The sequence below is a fragment of the Aquarana catesbeiana genome, linkage group LG02 (genome assembly GCF_042186555.1).
Source record: "Aquarana catesbeiana isolate 2022-GZ linkage group LG02, ASM4218655v1, whole genome shotgun sequence".
Taxonomy (NCBI): Eukaryota; Metazoa; Chordata; class Amphibia; order Anura; family Ranidae; genus Aquarana; species Aquarana catesbeiana.
Window position 1 is genome coordinate 321,344,371 of NC_133325.1, and position 20,156 is coordinate 321,364,526.

The window sequence follows — 20,156 nt, forward strand, 5'->3', positions numbered from 1 at the left end:
AAGTGACGTAATGTGTTGACTAGTTCTGTATGTATTCTTTCGTTTCTGAGCATGAGTAGTCTTGCTCTTACGATTTTTTTCGTACGAAAACGAATTCCGAAAATTGAACGTTGAGTTCACGTACGACAAAAAATTTATAGTCTGCACATCCAGCTTTTGTCGGATGAAAAACCAGAATCGGCTGTCGAAAGCACTGTACTAACAGTCCGAAAATCGGCAGATCATTAGTCGGACGAAATTTTACTTCCGATTTTCGTATTGAGTGTACGGGCCTTTACAGACTCCCTCCGTCCTGTGGACTTAGTTGCCCCAGCTCTCCCAGTCTTGTTCAGCTGTCCCAAGTTTCCTTATCCTGTGGGTAAGGGATCTCTCCAATATGGGGTGCAGTCTTTTGAGGATATCACGTCTCTTAATGGCAGCACAACTGTCCCCTGGCTGGAGCACAGAGCTCCCTTGTAAAAGGGCCCTAAGCTATGGCAAGCTCCTTGCTTACAATGTGTGCACACCTGCACCCTTACACAGCCTGCAGGGTTCCAATAAGATTTGGACACAGAATTGGAGACTTCTTCCCACCCAAATCACTTCAAAGTCTCCAAACTCCATACCCTGATCCGGGATAATAAAACTCAGAGAACATTGACAAGCCAGTCTTCTCAACTCAGAAACAATACTCTACATTAGGGCAAATCCTGTGTGTATTTTGCCTATCTTCATACAGTGTCATTACTTAGCACTGTCACAGTATTCTGAAAATGTGTGTAAGGGGGGGATATCAATCCCTGTCCAACCCTTTCCTGGGCTGGTGTTCTAGTTTCTTTTTTTTTTGGAGGTTAAGATATAAAAAAAACTGCACACTTGACCTCACTCTCAATGATGCTACATGCTGCAGTCCTTTAATTCGGTAAAGTACACAATTACGAATTTAAAACAGAAGAAGCATACATAAACATATACATATATAGTGTTAAATTTGCATGGTCAAATAGGGAAATGAGTAATAGCAAGGGAAAAATAAAGTAATACTAGAGCAAATATAAACAGTAATAAAACATAATTTCAATTTCCTTTTGAAAGGTTACTACAGTGAAAGAAAAATATTATGTTCAGAATGATTTCTCACAGAAGGGCTCATGATTAGTTCATAGATGGATTGTTTCCCATGTAATGTTATGCTATTCTTAAGGGGGGGGGTTCTTCCCTCATATAATTGGGAAATAACAGTAATATTAGCATTCCCTGTAGGAATGGTCCTCCACTAGCACAATTCACATACAGCATTCCTATCAGGAAATCATACAGCCACATAAAGTAAAGAAGAAGTCTTAAAGAAAAGAAAAAACAAGCACAACCTTCAGCTGGGGTCTTGGGAAAATGTTATAGTGAACTTCTGCTATACATCAGTTTTCACAGGAAATAACAAGAGATTGCTCATATATACCAAAGTGGTGACTGAATCTTATTTCTTTTTGGAATCTTAGCTTGTACCAAACCAAATCCATCCTGCACTAGGAGTTGTGAACTGAGAAGCGAATCTAAATAGCTGGGTACACAGGGAGTTGTTCTTGGCACGCTGTATGAAGCAGCCCATCTGGCATATGCCTATGCTTCATAGGTTTGGTAAGTAATGGTCATACACTAGTAATAGGCAGCTTAACTAGAAAAAGACTTAAGATTTCAGCTCTCAAAAGAGATTGAGCTACACCTCATGAACAGAATTAGGCCAGGCATCTAGAGCAGGGGTCTCCAAACTATGGCCCGCAGACTACATCCAGACCACTACAAGATTTTATCTGGCCTCCCTACTTGGGGCAGTGGCATATTCTCAATGTGCAATGATTGAAGATAAAGTCAACAGAGGCTGCCTATGGTCTCTGCTACTGATGTAATGGGGAACTCTGATGATGGAGATCCTGATGTAATGATGGACTATAATGAGGACATTTTTGAGCCCTTGGATATTTGTTATATATATATATATATATATATATATATATATATATATATATATATTTATATATATATAGCACCCTCTGCTTTAGGTAGGTGCTAGAAGTAGGATTTTTTTGAGTGCATCTGTGTGGGCTGGGAGTGGCTAGGTATAGGCTGGTGACTCACAGATATCATCTTTTGGTTACCTCCCTCTGGCTTCTAGAGGATTCTAGAAGGGAGGAGGGGAAGAGAGGTGGAGCTGTCTGAAGGTGTCTCAGGGAGCCCTGGCCGATCCCCAACTAGGATTGGCAGGAGGCAGGCCTCCTTGATATACCCAGGGTCAGCCCAGATGGGGGGGAATTGTCTGGTGGAAGAAGCTGGAGATGGAGCACTAGGTTGTCGGGGCCTTTGAGCCACTCCCCAGTCTGGGGGGGGTGACCTTGGGCCTAAGGGGTTTGGGTGAAAGGCGGAGCCTTTCTGAGTAACAAAGGAGGATCTGGACAGGAGGCACAGAGTGGAACCGAGAAAGACAACGGGAGCTAGTGTTGCCGGGCAGGTCTCCAGGAGGGATCCAACGAAGAGCAGCCAGGAGGGCTGGTGAGTGACCGACACAGTTGGGAAAAACTGGGGAGGCATGCCGGAGCGGACTGGGAGTGTGCATTCTGAGATGGATGTAGAGCCAGCAGGAGAAACTGTGATGTCATGGGCATTGAAGTCGGGCGGCTGTATTCAGGTGGGCTGACAGGGCCCGAAGAGGACTGACTGGGAGCAGTAGTCCACTGAAAGACAGCTAGCACTAAAGGACTTTTTTTTTACACCATTTGTTGCTACACTAAAGGGGCCCGTGGCCCCTCCCTGCAAATGGCAGTTGTTAGGGCCTGACAGAGTCAGAGTTGGGCCTATCATGTGCTAGCCGTGCCTGGAACCAAGTATTGTACAGGAGAGAGAATCAGTCTACAAATAAGCATTGTGCTGGAGGAGACTGGAGCTCTACAAGTGTAAATAGAGGTTCCAACAGATCATCCTATTGATTCCATTGTTGATTCTGGGCATCACATAATTTCCTTTACCCTAACCAAGTTCAAAACCCCTCAATAAAAATACGAAACAAATATACGGACTGTTCATTGTCTCTAAGGTGGATGGGAAGTGAATGCCAGGTTGGGCAGGGTGACAGGTGGACCTACGGGGGTACCGCTACATATATATGACTGAAAAGATTTGTAGACCCCTGATCTAGAAAAACGCTTGTATTCTAAGGCCCCTTCCACACAGGGCGGGCTCCGTTGGCATCTGCCTGTTTACTGGGGAATCTTTCTGCTGATCTCCGCTGAGCAGAAGGATGGCTGGTCCGTATCTGCTCGGCTTATGCAGAGCAGACACATACAAAGCCTGGTCCTGGTCCTCTATGGGTGGTCACGGATAGTCCACCTGTGCGTTTACTTCTGACTGCCATCCAATCTGATCCACCAGACGGATGGCAGAAGGGTGTAAACGGACAGACAGACCATTTACATCTGACCGCCCATAAAGGAGAGCGGGCATTGTATGTGTCCGCTCGCATAGGCCGAGCTGATATGGACCAGCCATGTTGGCGGATGTTGGCAGGTGCCTTCATAATGGAGACTGGTGGGTCCGATCGGGTCCACCTGGAAACTGACAGTGTGAAAGGGGCTTTATTCCTTTTATGTTTACTCAGCTAGGCCAAAATATTGTTCCTATAACTTTTACATTAATTAGTTGATTAGATGCTTTTGTGCATGTATAACCCGCTGTTTATATTTGTTGAAAGACCAAAGACTGGGATGTGTAAACAACCATTGGCAATTATAATACTATTTGTACAGCAAAAAAGTTTTGCAAAACACAAGCTTCAAATGTAACAATGGAATTTGTTCACCAATGCCAAAAGTCTGCAAAGCAAAATAGGAAAGCTGAAAATTTTGATTCATGAAGAAAATTATGATTTAATTGCTACTGCTGAATTGTAGTTTCATTCTTTAAACAATCGGGCTATTAATATTCCTGGCTATGCTTTCTTTTGGGGAAACAGGGAAAAACAAATAAGTGGAGGTGTATATCTCTATGTGAGAAATCTCAAAGTGAGTGCGAAAGAGGAGCTTTTTAATGTAGAGTGGGATGTTGCTGAGGCATTATGCATGGAGCTGCATACTTCAAAGTTAAAGATTACAGTTTTTTATAGGCCACCCAGTGTTAATGAGAAGGTGGAGACTCAGCTCCTTGCACAGATAAAAAGAGTTGCAAGGGCTGAGACAGTGGTAATAATGGGAGATTTAAATTATCCTGAATTTAACTCAGGGTGGATTTGATTTAAATCATGTCGATTTGAATCACAATTTAAATCACAATTTAAATCACTAGTACAAATGCTTGATTTAAATCAACCTGATTTAAATCATAATTTTTAAAGAGCAACTGTCATCTCTGTCCCACAGCGGCTCCTCCTCTGACCTGATGTTGACTCACCGACAGTCCTATTCACTTTAATGGGACGGCTGGTGATGCGGCAGTGACACAACAAGGTGAGGGATGTGGCGGCAGCAGGTGGGTAGATGCCCGCTAACAGGCACTGCCATGATGGAGCTGAAATGACGGGTGCTCTTTAAATGTAAGGACTCATTCTTGCTGGTAGTTAGAAACTTTAATATCATTACAGTGCGTGTTATCTCAGCTTGCAGAGCTTGGATTCATTGAATGAGTTTACCAAAAATGTAAATATTGCAGAATATACAGCTTCTTGCTATATAACTAAGCTCCATTTCATGCTGAATAAACTAAATTATTAATGTATCTTATATAGAAAACTATATTTGGACTTTTACTCCAAAATCATTTTGTTAAAATAAATTTGTTTAAAAAAAATCTAATTTAAATAAAATAAATCTTTTTTTTTTTTTTTTTAATCATCAATTTTTATCCACCCTGATTTGACTGGAATAATGTCACTGCTAAAACAGTAAAAGGGCCTGAATTTTTAAACCTATTACAATAATATTTATTGTACGGTTTGTAGAAGCCCCAACTAGATATGATGCTCTATTGGACCAGGTAATCTCGAACTATGTGGAGCTTATCACTAAAAGAACATCTGAATAGCAAGGATTTCATATAATTTAAGCTGTAAACAAGCACATACTGGAAAGATAAACGCCCCCACGTGCACACCGGGACCCTGTTCTGCAACTGGGAGTGAGGTAACAGAGGACTTGTAGAGGGGGCGCAGGCTCAGCAGATCCCTCCTAATGCAACATTCATCAGGTTACAGTATGTAGTGACATTGAACAAGTCGTTTTTCAGAGGAACTTTATTGCTGTACACAATGAAAGCTCATCTCCAAGAAAGGGAACTGCTATAATGTATTTTTTTTTTTTACATTACCACAGTCTCTGGCTGGTCCCAGGCATTGATAAGTGTGCGCTGTGTAAAAAAAGTACCCCCGTGTGCAGAGCGAGTGACCCTGCCCACACTGCCTGGCGTAGCCCAGGAACCCCGTGGGCTTACACCTTGGAGGAGTTGGCAAGGATGCGCCCACCCTGCACCACCCACACTCGTCCTGCCCGTAGGATGTCATAAGACGTCCTGAACTTTGAGTGGTGATACTGGGATGATGCCTGTAGCTGCAGTCATCACCCGGCTATCGTTTTTTTTTTAAGCTGGCGGTGAACTTTTATATATATTAATTATAAAAATAAATAAATTATAAACAGCCACTGGATTTTTTTTTATGCAGTGGGATGGGGTCCCCCCACCTCCAGCCTCCTTCCACCGCCTTTCTGGGTCTCCTTCCTATTGGGGAGTCGAGATGACTAAGGACTGTAATGTCCCTGATCATCTCTATGGTCTAAGAAACCTGAAGCGACGAGTATTTTTTCACTTCTGATTTCTCCAGCATATAAACAAGCCATTATTGGCTTGTGAAAGCATCTGATCAAACCAATCTCGGTTTGATCAGATGCATTAAAAGCGGAACTAAACCCATCGATTTAACAGTTAACAAAAAACAGTTACATTCCCAGCATATACTGGGAATGTAACTGTCACACTGTGCTGTTAACCAAACTTTTAAACCATCAAATGGCTGGTGTCATAACTGATCACATGTGCAGCACCATGGAAGTTAAAGATCAAACAGAGGCCAAGATGGCAGCTTCCTTGGCTGAAAATGATAGGAGGGTTTATTTCCACTTTAGGCAGAAGAGAGATCTGGGTCTCAGTAAAGAGAACATGTCACTGCCCATGCTATCACAAGGGATGTTATTCATTGCCTTAATAAATTTAGGTGTAGACTTTAAAACCTCTCTACATAATATCGCTTTGATTAAATACATAAAGTAGCATAAAGTAGAACAAGACAAAGGCAAAACTTTATATCAGATAGAGTAGGGAAGGGTTATATCTTCTGTCAGTTTCATTTTTGCCATCCCATAGGGGGAGATTTCCCTTCATTTCTTGTCCCATGGCCAAATCAGGAAGTCTAAGGGGGTTTCCCTTCATTTTTTGTCCCATAGCCAAATCAGGAAGTCTAAGGGGGTTTCCCTTCACTTCTTGTCCCATGGCCAAATCAGGAAGTCTAAGGAGGAGGTTTCCTGGATGATTCTAAGAATTTTTAGAATGCGTCAGTGTCTTTGTCCCCACACTCACTGAGATATGTCTCATCAACATACAGTGCAGGGGCAGGTGAGTATAAAGGTTTCTTTTTATAATCCCACAGCTACTTGCTGACCAGCGACGTACCTGTACCCAAGGGTTATACTGGGATGATGCCTGCAGCTGCCCAGTACCCTTTTTTAGAGCTGGCATTCGGCTCTCTTTTAAAAGCAATCCTAGCGGCTAACTAGCACTGGATAGCTTTGATCAAGCAGTGGGGGGATGCTCCTCCCTCCCAGCGTCTTCCGTGGCTTGCTCATGTCCCGTCCCACCGGGAGTCCCGATTGAGCAGCCAGTGCTTCCACCAGCTGATCACAGAGCCCAGCAAAGATCCATTTGGCTTTGCTGGGCTTTTTGATATGCATGCGTTTGCAAATGCGTGCTAACTAAACCCCTGTTTTTAATGCAGACTGTTGGACAGGTTTATTTGGTTGATTGGCAGACTGGTTGGTGAGTTGAGCTATGGAATGTTCTGTTTTTTGTCTTTTATGCATTTGCCCTTCCATATACTCCTTGCTGTGAAGGCCAATTATAGGTGGGGACAGGGGCCATTTGTTTGTGTTTGCTGGGCTCTATGATATAGTAGCCTGGAAGTGATGATGTGACATCGCTTCCGAGTTACCCAGATGTAAACAGTGCCATTTTTAAATAATCAAAAGCATTTGATCTCACTGATCTTGGTGTGTTCAAATGCTTTTAAATGCAGAGGAGGGATTTGGGGTTTTATAGACCCCAGATCTCTCCATAAAGAGTACCTGTCACATGCCTATTGCTGTCACAAGGATTTAAAAAAAATAAAAAGTAAAGCGACAGTGTAAAAAATAAAAATAAGTAATTTTTTAAAAAGTGCCCCCGGCCCACCCTGTGCTTGCGCACAAAACCGAATGCATGCATCAGTCCTGCACACACACACACAGTGATCATCCTGCACATGTGAGGTATCACTGCGAACATCAGATCATAGGCAATGATTCTAGCACCAGACTTAAAGTGGTAACCTGTAAAGGCTTTTAGGCTTTTAAAACATCACCTATGGATAGTAAAATTTACGTTGTTTGTCGCAATTGCACAGGTGTGCGCAACTTTAAAGCGTGACGTGTTTGGTATCTATTTAATCGGTGTAACATCATCTTTTAAATTTTATCAAAAAATTGGGTTATGTATTGCGTTTTTTTGTTTTTTTGCACTACAATTCAAAAAAGTGTACTTTTTCCCAAAAAATTGCATTTGAAAAACTGCTGTTTAATACTGTACGATATGAATTATTGCAAAACTCACAACTTTTTTCTAGGACACCGGTCTCCGAACTGCAGCCCGGGGGCCGAATGTGGCCCTTTGCTTGCCTTTATCTGGCCCCTGGGGCACTATTTCTCCCACTGACACCAACGATGGAGCAATAATTTGTGCACTGACACCAACATTGGAGCACTTTTCCTCCATCAGAGACCAATGATGGGGCACTATTCCTTCCACTCACACCAAAAAATGGGGCACTATTACTTCTACTGATACCAATGATGGAGCACTATTCCTTCCACTGACACCAACCGCAGGGCACTATTCCTTCCGATACCAAAAAAGCCTGGGGAATGCCCAGGAAAAAATCCAAGCCTACTTACCACCAGCTCGCAGACAACCAATTAACCTGTCTAACAGTATCAGGGGGCCGTGACGAGGCTCTGTGGCTTACGCATGCGTTTGCAAATGCGTGCGGACTAAACCCCTGTTTTTAACGCATACTGTTAGACAGGTTAATTGGTTGTCTGTGAGCTGGTGGTAAGTAGACTTGGATTTTTTCCTGGGCATTCCCCAGGCTTTTTTGGTATCTGTTTGTAGCCTTCCAATGGCGCTTACTGCGATAGCCAGCTATAAATGGAGGTGGTGGCGGCACAGTGGTGTTTGGGCAGCACAGTGGTATAGTGGTTAGCACTCTCACCTAGCACTAAAAAGGGTTGCTGGTTTGAATCCTCAACCACAACACTACCTGCCTGGAGTTTGCATGTTCTCCCTGTGCCTGCGTGGGTTATTTTATACAATAAAGGTGTTTTTATTGGAGTGCGGCTGTCCAGATTCTCCTTCTTCTAATTACCTTCCATTTGAGGATGCCCCACAGATGTTTAATAGGGTTTAGGTCTGGAGACATGCTTGGCCAGTCCATCACCTTTACCCTCAACTTCTTTATGGGGCAGCACAGTGGTGTAGTGGTTAGCACATTCACCTAGCAGCAATAAGGTCGCTGGTTCAAACCCCAACCACAACACCATGTGCCTGGAATTTGCATGTTCTCCCTGTGCCTGCGTGGGTTTCCTACGGGTACTCCGGTTTCCTTCCACACTCTGAAGACATGCTGGTGGGTTAATTGGCTTCTGTCCAAAAAATTGGCCCTAGTGTATGAATGTGGGTTGGGGACCTTGGATTGTGGGCTCCTTGAGGGTAGGGACCAATGTGAGTGTGCAATGTATGTGTAAATTGATGGCGCTATATGGGTACCTTAAACATATAATAATATAATAGATAAGCATCTTAATGAGATGCAATGTACAGGGATAGGGATAATTGTAGACACGCACACTCACTCAGGTTGAACTGGATGGACTGGTGTCTTTATTCAACCTTACTAATGTAGCGCTGGTAGATTTTTAATCAAGTGCTTATATGTAAATTTAGTGGGTCATTTGTTCTGTACATAGTTCAAATTTAATCTATAGCTAAATTAGCCTGTGTTCCAGCATTGGCTGTGTTGCGTGCAGTTCCACACTGTCGCCTGTAGGTCTTGTTGTCACCATAGGTCAGTGTTGGAAAGCAACAAGCTGAAGTATATTGAGTGCTCTTCTTTCCCAGAGGTAACTCAGCAGAGGTGGTCCACTGCTATACGATCTGGGAGACAGTACTTAAGGGACAAGCGCCATTTTTCTTTCTCTTTCACCTGCTGGCCCTCCTGGCCTAAAGGTATGTGACGGTCGGTTCTACCTCATGGCCCTCCAGCTGGAGGGCTGCGGTGCTGCAGCCATGCAGGTGGACCCAGAGGCCTGTCTGGGGCCTACTACTACAGAGATGGTCCTGTCCTGTCTGTCCTACAGGAAGAAGCCGGACAATTGAGAAGACCCAGGGGAGGACCCATCTTGGAAGGGACCATGCGGGAAGCTGGTCTTAAGAGGGGCCTGGTGACTCGATTGGAGGACGCATCTTAATCTAATCTACCGCACAAGTACTGCCGGGTCGGCTTAAAGGTTCTGGTACTGTGTTGCTGTTCATCTAAAACTACTACGTCTTGTGGCAGAGGATCGTACAATTATATTGTTCTTCTCAAGTCTGTGGCAAAGACTTTTTGTTCGTGCTACGCTCCGGCTGCTAGGTCAGTAAGAGAGACCTATCCGGGTGAGCAAAGATTTAATCTGGGACTGAAGGTACATTCGCCCCGAGATTTAAATTCCTCAGAGATTCAACCAAAAGGTATTTGAACTTTCCTGCAAATCCTCTTCTACCTCTTTCCTGCTACTATTTCCAGTTATTTCCTATTAAAGCATTGGACAAGTACTAAAGTGACTGGTGCCTACATTGTCAGATACAAAGCTCAACATGGACTCTAAGTTCTGGAATTGGTGAAACTACGGGTAAAGAGGTGATGGTAACAGCCCGATATAAATCAGCAGTTCCTTCAGGGGTTAGTGCTACACTAACTATGTAACTATGTGGTAAGTTTTTAGTGATCACGTTGGTGTGTGTATTGGTCCAGCAACGCACCAGCACCTTTGCAGCCATAGTGCTGCCTACTGGGTGTTTGGTGTGCTCCTGTACATTTAAGAAGGGGTGGGCTGCCCTTCAGTCTACCTGCCTGCATTTATCCATTAGAATGCATGTGCCTCCACTGTGGGGACACTCATATTTTAGTGTTAGAACCACAGATATCAGGGTGCCGTGACGATGCTCTGTGGCTTACGCATGCATTTGCAAATGCGTGCGGACTAAACCCCTGTTTTTAACGCATACTGTTAGACAGGTTAATTGGTTGTCTGTGAGCTGGTGGTAAGTAGCCTTGGATTTTTTCCTGGGCATTCCCCAGGTTTTTTTAGTATCTGTTTGTAGCCTTCCAATGACGCTTACTGCGATAGCCAGCTATAAATGAGGGTGGTGGCAAGTTTTTTGTGATCACTATTCCTTCCGCTGACACCAATGAAGGGGCACTATTCCTTCTACTGATACCAATGATGGAGCACTATTCCTCCCACTGACGCCAACAATGGGGCACTATTCCTCCTGCTGATACCAATGATGGGGGGCTATTCCTCCTACTGACACCAATGGCAGGGCACTATTCCTTCCACTGACACCAATGACGGGGCACTATTCCTTCTACTGATACCAATCATCATTCCACTATTCCTCCCACTGACACCAATGGGACACTATTCCTCCTACTGATACCAATGATGGGGCACTATTCCTCCTACTGACACCAACGGCAGGGCACTATTCCTTCCACTGACACCAATGATGGGGCACTATTCCTTCCACTGACACCAATGATGGGGTACTATTCCTCCCACTGACACCAATGATGGGGCACTATTCCTTCCACTGACACCAATGATGGGGTACTATTCCTCCCACTGACACCAATGATGGGGCACTATTCCTCCCACTGACACCAATGATAGGGCACTATTCCTCCCACTGACACCAATGATAGGGCACTATTCCTCCCACTGACACCAATGATGGGGCACTATTCCTTCTACTGATACCAATTATGGAGCACTATTCCTTCCACTGACATCAATGATGGGACACTATTCCTCCCACCGACACCAAAGATGGGGAACTAATGATTCCCCTAATACCAAACATAGGACATTATTTACTCCCACTGATGCCAGGACCTTTTCTACTCCCACGGTCACAGTTCGGCCCCCCTAAAGTCTGAGTGTCAGTAAACTGGCCCTTTGTTTAGAAAGTTTGGAGACCCTCTGCTTTAATAAAATGTATAATGTTTTTTGGGGTGGGGGGGTTCTTCTAAGATATGTTCTAGCAAACAAAATACTGATTGTTACATGTAAACAGAAAGAGCCAGAAAAGGCCTGGTCTTCAAGTGGCCTGTGTGCTGTGTACAGCAGTGTTATGTGCAGTTTGTCCACTAGGTGTCAGTCGCCGCTTAGCAGAGGCACACCTCCCAAACTAAGGCTGACGAATGTGGATTCCAGCATCATAGAAGAGCCTGAAAATGTCTGCGTGCAGCTTCAACTACAAAAGCATTGCCCGTGCATCGTGCTTGTTGTGTCTCCTGGGCTGCAGCCTGTTGTCCTATGGTGGAGCCTATGTGATTGTGAATTCAGTCTCCTGGTCAGTCACCAATGAAGTAGAGGAAGAACTGGACAGCTCCTCCACAGAAGATGCTCTCCCTTCTCTGCTGGAGGATACAATCAGCATGTGGAAGCAGAGCTACCCAGCATCTGCCTACAAAGAGGAGAGGGAGAAGATGAAGTCCAGGCCAGGGCCTGACATCACTCAGCAGATCTCCTCACCTTCCAGGATGTTCTCCTATAAAAGGGAGAGCACTACTGAGAACCCTCCTTCTCCTACAGATCCCTTCCACACCAAGCTGGCCACCTATACCCGAACACTGGTCCACAAGAGCAAGTGGGGGGTCCTAGCTAGCATTTCATCCCAGGAGATGGTGAGTGCCTTCCATGGGTCATGTCCTGTACTCTAAGAACATCTCCTGTCCCACTCATCACATTATCATCGCATAACATCATGTATACAGGGGATTTATCAAAACTGCATCATGGCAACCAATCAGCTTCTAGCTTTTATTATCAAAGCTTACCTAAACAAGCTGAAGCTACAAGCTGATTGGTTATTGTGCGCAGCTGCTCTAGATTCTGCCTGCTCCAGTATTGATAAACTCCCGTCTAGATGATCACATCTTTCATTTCACTATGTTACTTTGATGCTGGCCATACACTATACGAAAAATCGTCTGAAATGCGGCCATTTCAGTCAGTTTTTCGGCCAGTTAACGGGCACAAAATCGATAATCACTGGGACGTTTTTGAGCCGAAAAAACGAACGTCAAGTTTGGAAATTTTCTGCCAAACGAACGATAAATTGAAAGGTTAACCGCTTCAGCCCCAGAAGATTTGGCTGCTGAATGACCGGGCCATTTTTTGCGATTCGGCACTGCGTCGCTTTAACTGACAAATGTGCGGTCATGCGACGCTGCACCCAAACCAAATTGACGTCCTTTTTTTTCCCCCACGAATAGAGCTTTCTTTTGGTGGTATTTGATCACCTCTGTGGTTTTTATTTTTTGCGCTATAAACAAAAAAAGAGCGACAATTTTGAAAAAAACACAATATTTTGTACTTTTTGCTATAATAAATATTCCCTTTTTAAAAAAAAAAAAAATATCAAATGTTTTTCTCAGTTTAGGCTGATATGTATTCTTCTACATATTTTTGGTAAAATAAAAAAAAATAAAAAATCGCAATAAGCGTATATTGATTGGTTTGCGCAAAAGTTATAGCAGCTACAAAATAGGGGAAAGATTTATAGCATTTTTATTATTATTTTTTTTTTCTTACTAGTAATGGCGGCGATCTGCGATTTTTATCGGGACTGCGACATTATGGCGAACACTTTTGACACATTTTTGGGACCATTGGCAGTTATGCAGCGATCAGTGCTATAAAAATGCACTGATTACTGTAAAAATGTCACTGGCAGGGAAGGGGTTAACACTGGGGAGTGATCAAGGGGTTAAATGTGTTGTCTAGTGTGTGTTCTACCTGAAGGGGGGATGGGACTGTCTAGGGGAGATGACAGATCACTTTCCATACTTTGTATGAACACCAAGTGCGCCCCTAGTGGCCACAGGGCGAAGCAACGTAACATAACATCGTTTCTCCCAGTAAAACTGCGGCAGCTGGTCGGCAAGTCGTTAATGTGTTTCCCGTCTGAACTGTTTGCACTAGGTATATGTAAATCAACAAACAAAAAATGCATTAATTAATGTCCGCTTAACGATTTTTCGGTCATTACATGATGACACTATTGTTTGCGCTTACGGCCGAATGTTCGTTTTTCGAAAATGGGTTCGGACAATTTTTCGTATAGCGTATGGCCAGCATGAGTGGGTCCTTTCCTCACTAATGCAGGCCATACATGAGTCGAATTCTGAACAAATTTTCTTTCGAAAATCAGAAACTTTGTGCATTTTGTGATCCGATAGTACCAACGTTGATTACAAAATTCGACCAACCAAAAAAAATTACCAAATCGTAAATTTTTGTTTGGAAGGTCGGAATCGGCTGTCGAAGGTTGCTTACACACTATCAGAAAATCGTACGATCGTTCCTCAGACGAAAATGTTTGCCCGATTTTCCTATATTGTGTACGGGCCATTAGGCTTCATACATACCTGAGCGTTTAGTGAACACGCACAAAAGGGTGCTTGTAATAGCATTCATTGTCAGTGATGCTCCAAATGTAGCAAGCGGACATGCGTTTTCATGTGCCACAAATGGGTCAAATCGAGTGGTCAAACAGCATGCAAAGCTCATTTGTTGTGCGTTGCGCAGCCCATTGCAATGAATGGGTTGCCCTATGCGTGTAGCGTAAAAAACGCACCAAAAAAAAAAAGTGTACAAGAACACACATACATGAAACACTAGGTATGGACCTAGCCTTAGAAGCTAATATCCTAAACATGAACTCCAGGCAAACAGGTAAACACACAGATCAAATACATATAAGGGAGCTGTTGTTCCTTCCAAAGGATTTGCATGTTTATCCATCTAGTCCTGAGATTGATACAGTCCTGCCAAACAGTACTGCCAGGTGAATGTCACAACTAAAGCTAGCCATAGATGGAGCGATTTTCTTTCCTGCAACCACAGGTTGCAGGAAAGAAAATCGCTTGAATCCCCTATCAACACTGACAGACCTTCTAAAGGGTTTGCATGTTTATCCATCCAGTCTTGAGATTGATACAGCCCTGCCACACAGTAAAAATTATCCTTATGCTGGCCATACACTATACGAAAAATCGTCTGGAATTCGGTCATTTAGACGGTTTGTTCGTTTTTCGCTCAGTTAATGGGCACAAAATCGGTAATCATTGGGACGTTTTTGAGCCGAAAAAACGAAGGACAAGTTTGGAAATTTTCTGCTGAACCAACGATAAATTGAAAGGTTAATGTGTTTCCCGTCCAAACTGTCTGCACTAGGTATATGTAAAAAAACGGAAAAAAAATGCATTCATTTATGTACACTGAACGATTTATCGGTCATTACATGATGGCACTATCGTTTGCGCTCACGGCCGAATAATCGTTTTTCGAAAATGGGTGTGCTTAATTTTAAAGCGTGACATGTTAGGTATCTATTTACTCGGCGTAACATCATCTTTCACATTATACAAAAAAATCGGGCTAACTTTAGTGTTTTTTTTTTTTTTTTCCCTCAAAAAAAAGCTTTTAAAAAAATTGCTGCGCAAATACCGTGTGACATAAAAAGTTGCAACAACCACCATTTTATTCCCTAGGGTGTCTGTTAAAAACAAAAAAAAAAAAAATATATATATATATATATATATATATATATATATATATATATATATATATATATATATATATATATATATATATATAAAATGTTTGGGGGTTCTGAGTAATTTTCTAGCAAAAAAATTATGATTTTTATATGTAGGAGAGAAGTGTCAGAATTGGCCTGGGTGGCAAGGGGTTAATTACATAAGTAAGTAATATACAAATAATTATTATATATTGTTTTTAAGGTAATTTACTATATTTTCAAAGTCTGTACTCAAGCAGGTGGCTTAATGGACAAATTACTGAAGTTTGAAGTTTGAAGTTATAACTTCCAATCAGTAATTTCTCAGTAAATAGATAAATAATAAATTATTATGTTATAATATTTAGCATATAAATTTATGATTTTGTTTGAATAGTACCAGTAACAGTACCTTTTCAACAGAATCAGTTTCTCCCGCTTAACTGTGTGAGAAAAACATGGGATTGTGGGTAAATCTTATGCCGCGTACACACGAGCGGATTTTTCGTTGGAAAAAACTTGGAATTCCGCTCAAGCTTGCCTTGCATACACACGGTCACACAAAAGTTCTCTGAACTTTCGACTGTCAAGAACGCGGTGGCGTACAACACTACGACACTCCGAGAAAATGAAGTTCAGTGCTTCCGAGCATGCGTAGGAATTTTGTTCGTCGGAATTTGTACAGACGATCGCATTTTCGGATAGGAACGTTTTCCGACCGAAAAATTGAGAACCTGCTCTCAATCTTTTGCTGGCGGGAATTCAGACAGCAAAAGTCCGATGGAGCGTATACACACGCTCCATCCTGCCTCACCTGCTTCCCCTGACTGCACGCCCCTGCCCCTTACAGATAGTTAAAAAGATCATTGTTGTCCATGGGAGGCAGAAATTGCTCATTGCTCAAGGAACCCCTAGCAACCTCTGGAGGAACCCTGGTTGAGAAATCCTGCTATAGACAATTGACCCAAATCAGGGTAGGAAAGCTCTCTTTGGTCAACCGATGCTGGCAGAAATGAAATTGAAGAGCAGTGGCGTAACTAGAACCTTCAGGGCAAGAAATCATGAAGGGCCCCCTTGACCCCCGGCCAGGGCCCCTCCCTCCAAGCCCGGTGGTGGAACGCCAGGCCCAGTCGCAAGTGAAACCTTTGTGACTCTAGTAGTTCCGCCACTGGGGTCAGTAGTTTTTATTTTTGTTTATTTTTATTTTGTTTTTTTGTTTTTATTTCTTTTTTTTTTTTACCATTATTTTTTTTTACAATATTATTTTTTTACTTTATTATTTATTTTTACAATTTTTTTAGGAGCCCCATTGGGGGGCTTTGGTGAAATATCAGGGGTCTGTCAAATGTATCATGCAGTCTGTCATGATCATTAGCACAGCACAGTCTCCCTCGTAACATACTTTTATTATGTTATGTTTTAGGTAGATTGGTGTAATTAGGAGGAAACTTTAAGGTATGTAATTAGTAAATAATTTCATATAAAGTTAATTTATTTTCCCTACATAATTGTTTGCAGACCACATACCAGCACCATTACTAGTAAACACTAAATGTGTTTGCAATCAGAAGGGAAAGAGGACAAGAAGTTTTGGCATAAATATGTGCAATAGTACAAATCATTTATAAAGGAACATTATTACGCAAAATAGTTGCACAAACCTTGAGGTTAAACTATAGGCGTTTTCTCTGGAATTACCCTACACCGTTTGATGAGATACTTTGTGGCAACCTTTCTCAACATTTTTACTCCAGAAGAACCCCTAATAATAATTTTCAGGTCTCAGAGAACACTTAGTAAAACTAGCTCATTAGGGGTCTTTAGGGCGAAAATGCCCTTTACATTGGTGATCTGTAGGGAAAATGCATCCCTTACAATGGTGGTCAGAATGCTACCCTTACAGACAGATAGACAGGGCAGCCATCAGAAATTTTTGGGCCCCTTACACAGCTTTAGACCCCCCTAGCCTGACCACCAACATTCCCCAGGGCTTGCCTATGGGCCATCCTACTGAATCCGCACACCGGCCACCACCCCTGTACGCACTCAGCCCCCCCTCAATCCCATATATATGTCAGCCCCCTCACACCTGTATATTTGTCAGCCCCCCCAAACCTGTATATATGTCAGCACCACCCCACACACACCTGTATATATGTCAGCGCCCCTCCCACACACACCTGTATATATCTCAGCGCCCCCCCCACACACCTGTATATATGTCAGCCATCCCCCCCCACACACCTGTATATATGTCAGCACCTAACCTACACACACCTGTATATATGTCAGCACCTAACCTACACACACCTGTATATATGTTAGCCATCCCCCCCCACACACCTGTATATATGTCAGCACCTAACCTACACACACCTGTATATATGTCAGCACCTAACCTACACACACCTGTATATATGTTAGCCATCCCCCCCCACACACCTGTATATATGTCAGCACCTAACCTACACACACCTGTATATATGTCAGCACCTAACCTACACACACCTGTATATATGTTAGCCACCCCCCCCCACACACACACACACATACACACCTGTATATATGGCAGCCACACTAACACAAATCTGTACACACACAAGCCTCTGGCCCCTCCCTGTATACAAACAGCCCCCTCCCTTTCCTTCACAGCCCCTACTTGTAACTTCCTACCTGGTCCCAGCTCATTTTTACAAAGCTGACATATTGCTGAGAAACATAGCACAGGCAGATTACTGTCACACGAGGGGTGCACATGCACATAGTAGCCAAAGGTGGCAGTAAAGTGCTTGATGTCTAAAATCAATGACACGGGAACTGCAGAAACTGTGAGATTGTTTCTATACTGCACAGCATGGATCCCCTTCACTCGTGCTGCCTTCTTCTGGCCCGGGCGGGCCCCTCGTGGCCCGGGGCCCCATACAGTTGTAGCGGCTGTACACCGCTGATGGCAGCCCTGCAGACAGATAAGATAATTGGGTTCATACAGCTTGTTTTGCCAAGTAGCGTTGACCTCAAAACTATGCAGGCACCATCAAATGGGAGGTCAGTTAGCCACAGCCCAAGTACCCCCCTGGCACCTCTGGAGGAACCCTGGTTGAAAATGGCTGATTTATGGTGAATGCTATACTTTTAAAGGGATACCAGGGAGTGCTGTACACTGAAGTGACTTGTAATTAGAAAACTTATGGGGAGAATATAAAAATTTGGTTTATTTTTCAAATATATTTCATTACATTTTCCAAAAGATGAACAACATAAAGAAAGTAAAGCATCTACATAGTGTTTACATGTGATTCAATTCAACACTTGCAGAAAAGAAAATAAGGAACATAGAAAAAAGAACAAGAGCTGTGACCCATGTTTAGGATGTACTAGTTGTAAATAGAAAAATGAACTACAATAGGTAACAACAAGGTACGCTCCGTGTGAATCTGGAAAGAACTCAGAATCACTGGTTAATGTATTATCCCTTGTGGAAGCATGGATGGGTATCTAAAGCGATCACCCTTGTAATGGAGAGGGCGAGCTTGGAACGACCACCCGAGCAGGTACCAACTGGTGTGAGGAGATTCTGCACACTCACTGGGGTCACAAGGGAGGGACACGGATCCCTGGTATGTCTGGAACCCAGAGAATATAAAGTAGTTATACCTCTTGCTAGATACACAACAAAGCTAAGAACTAGAACTAAAGTAGGGGAGAAAGGAACAGCCATCATGAATCCCAGGAGGGGTTGACGTCTTGCCAGGGCATAATGAATGGATTTTGTCTACATTGAAAAAGGTAGACGAAATCCATAGAAGGTGACTATGTTATCCATGAAGGTATGATACTTCTATGACTGGAAAGACAATACTAGAAAGGATTTTTATGATGCTGTAAAGGTAGGTATTTGTTTTTTATATGTAGAAAGAGTTTAGATCTCATTGAAATTTGTAAGTCACATCCCAGATCTCTTTATGGTACTATTATGCCATAATAATGTACATGCACTGCCTTCTGTAATATCAAATCTTTTGGGCCACACATTTCTTAGCACATAACTGTATTTATGTGTATGTGCATAGTTGCCAACATTGTAAAAATAGTTTTAGGGACACTTTTTTGGCTTCAGGCAGAGTCGCATTATAATTAGGAAGTGGGGGCATGCATTTGTGGGCATGACATAGTTGAAATAAAAATGCGGCGTGCTCCGCGCCAACAAATGGGCGTGGTTTACACAAGAAAGTGGGCATGGCTTAAATGGGCGTGGCTCAAATGGGGTGTGGTTAGAGTCTGAGATGAATGAGGGATGGAGAGGAAAAGGGGGAAAGTGGGGGACAGGGATGGAGGAATAGCAGCCCCAGATCCTACACTACAATAGAAATGTGTATTCCAGAGTTCAACTATCAGCAGATAAAGATACTCCAAACACCTTGTGTTAGCGCTTCAATCATCCCAGCACCATGATTGTTATGGTGTCAGGACGATTGAAGCGCATTATTTCTATTATTACATTGTAATATAAAATGAAATCATTCAACTCACCATAATGCAGAATCAGTGGGAGCCCTGAGCGTGTCACCTGCCACGTTGCCTGCCACCAGATGTCATCAGGTGTCCCCAGCGGAGCCTTCCTCACATCTGTGTCCCCATCAGCAGAGTCCTCCTTACATCTGTGTCCCCATCAGTCCTCCTTACATCTGTGTCCCCATCAGCAGAGTCCTCTTTACATCTGTGTCCCCATCAGTCCTCCTTACATCTGTTGCCCCCCTGTGACATCCAGACTATACGGCCCTCCCGTGACATCCAGACTGGCCCCCCCTGTGATATCCAGACTATACGGCTCCTCCCTCCGTGACATCCACACTATACGCCCCCCCCCCCGTGACATCCAGACTGGCCCCCCTGTGACGTCCAGACTATACGGCCCCCCCTGTGACATCCAGACTATACGGCTTCCCCCCCATGACATCCAGACTATACGGCTTCCCCCCCCCGTG

At 43.3% G+C, this 20,156-nt stretch overlaps 1 protein-coding gene across 1 annotated transcript in view; it reads left to right on the forward strand.

Moving 5' to 3' along the window:
* The first annotated feature begins 11,746 nt into the window (after positions 1–11,746).
* CREG2 (cellular repressor of E1A stimulated genes 2) overlaps positions 11,747–20,156 on the forward strand; it is a 34,360-nt gene continuing 25,950 nt past the window's right edge. Inside the window, exon 1 of the mRNA XM_073614775.1 lies at positions 11,747–12,271. Within this exon, the coding sequence (XP_073470876.1) occupies positions 11,819–12,271 (453 nt within the window). The 5' untranslated portion in view covers positions 11,747–11,818. The remainder of the gene's footprint in view (positions 12,272–20,156) is intronic.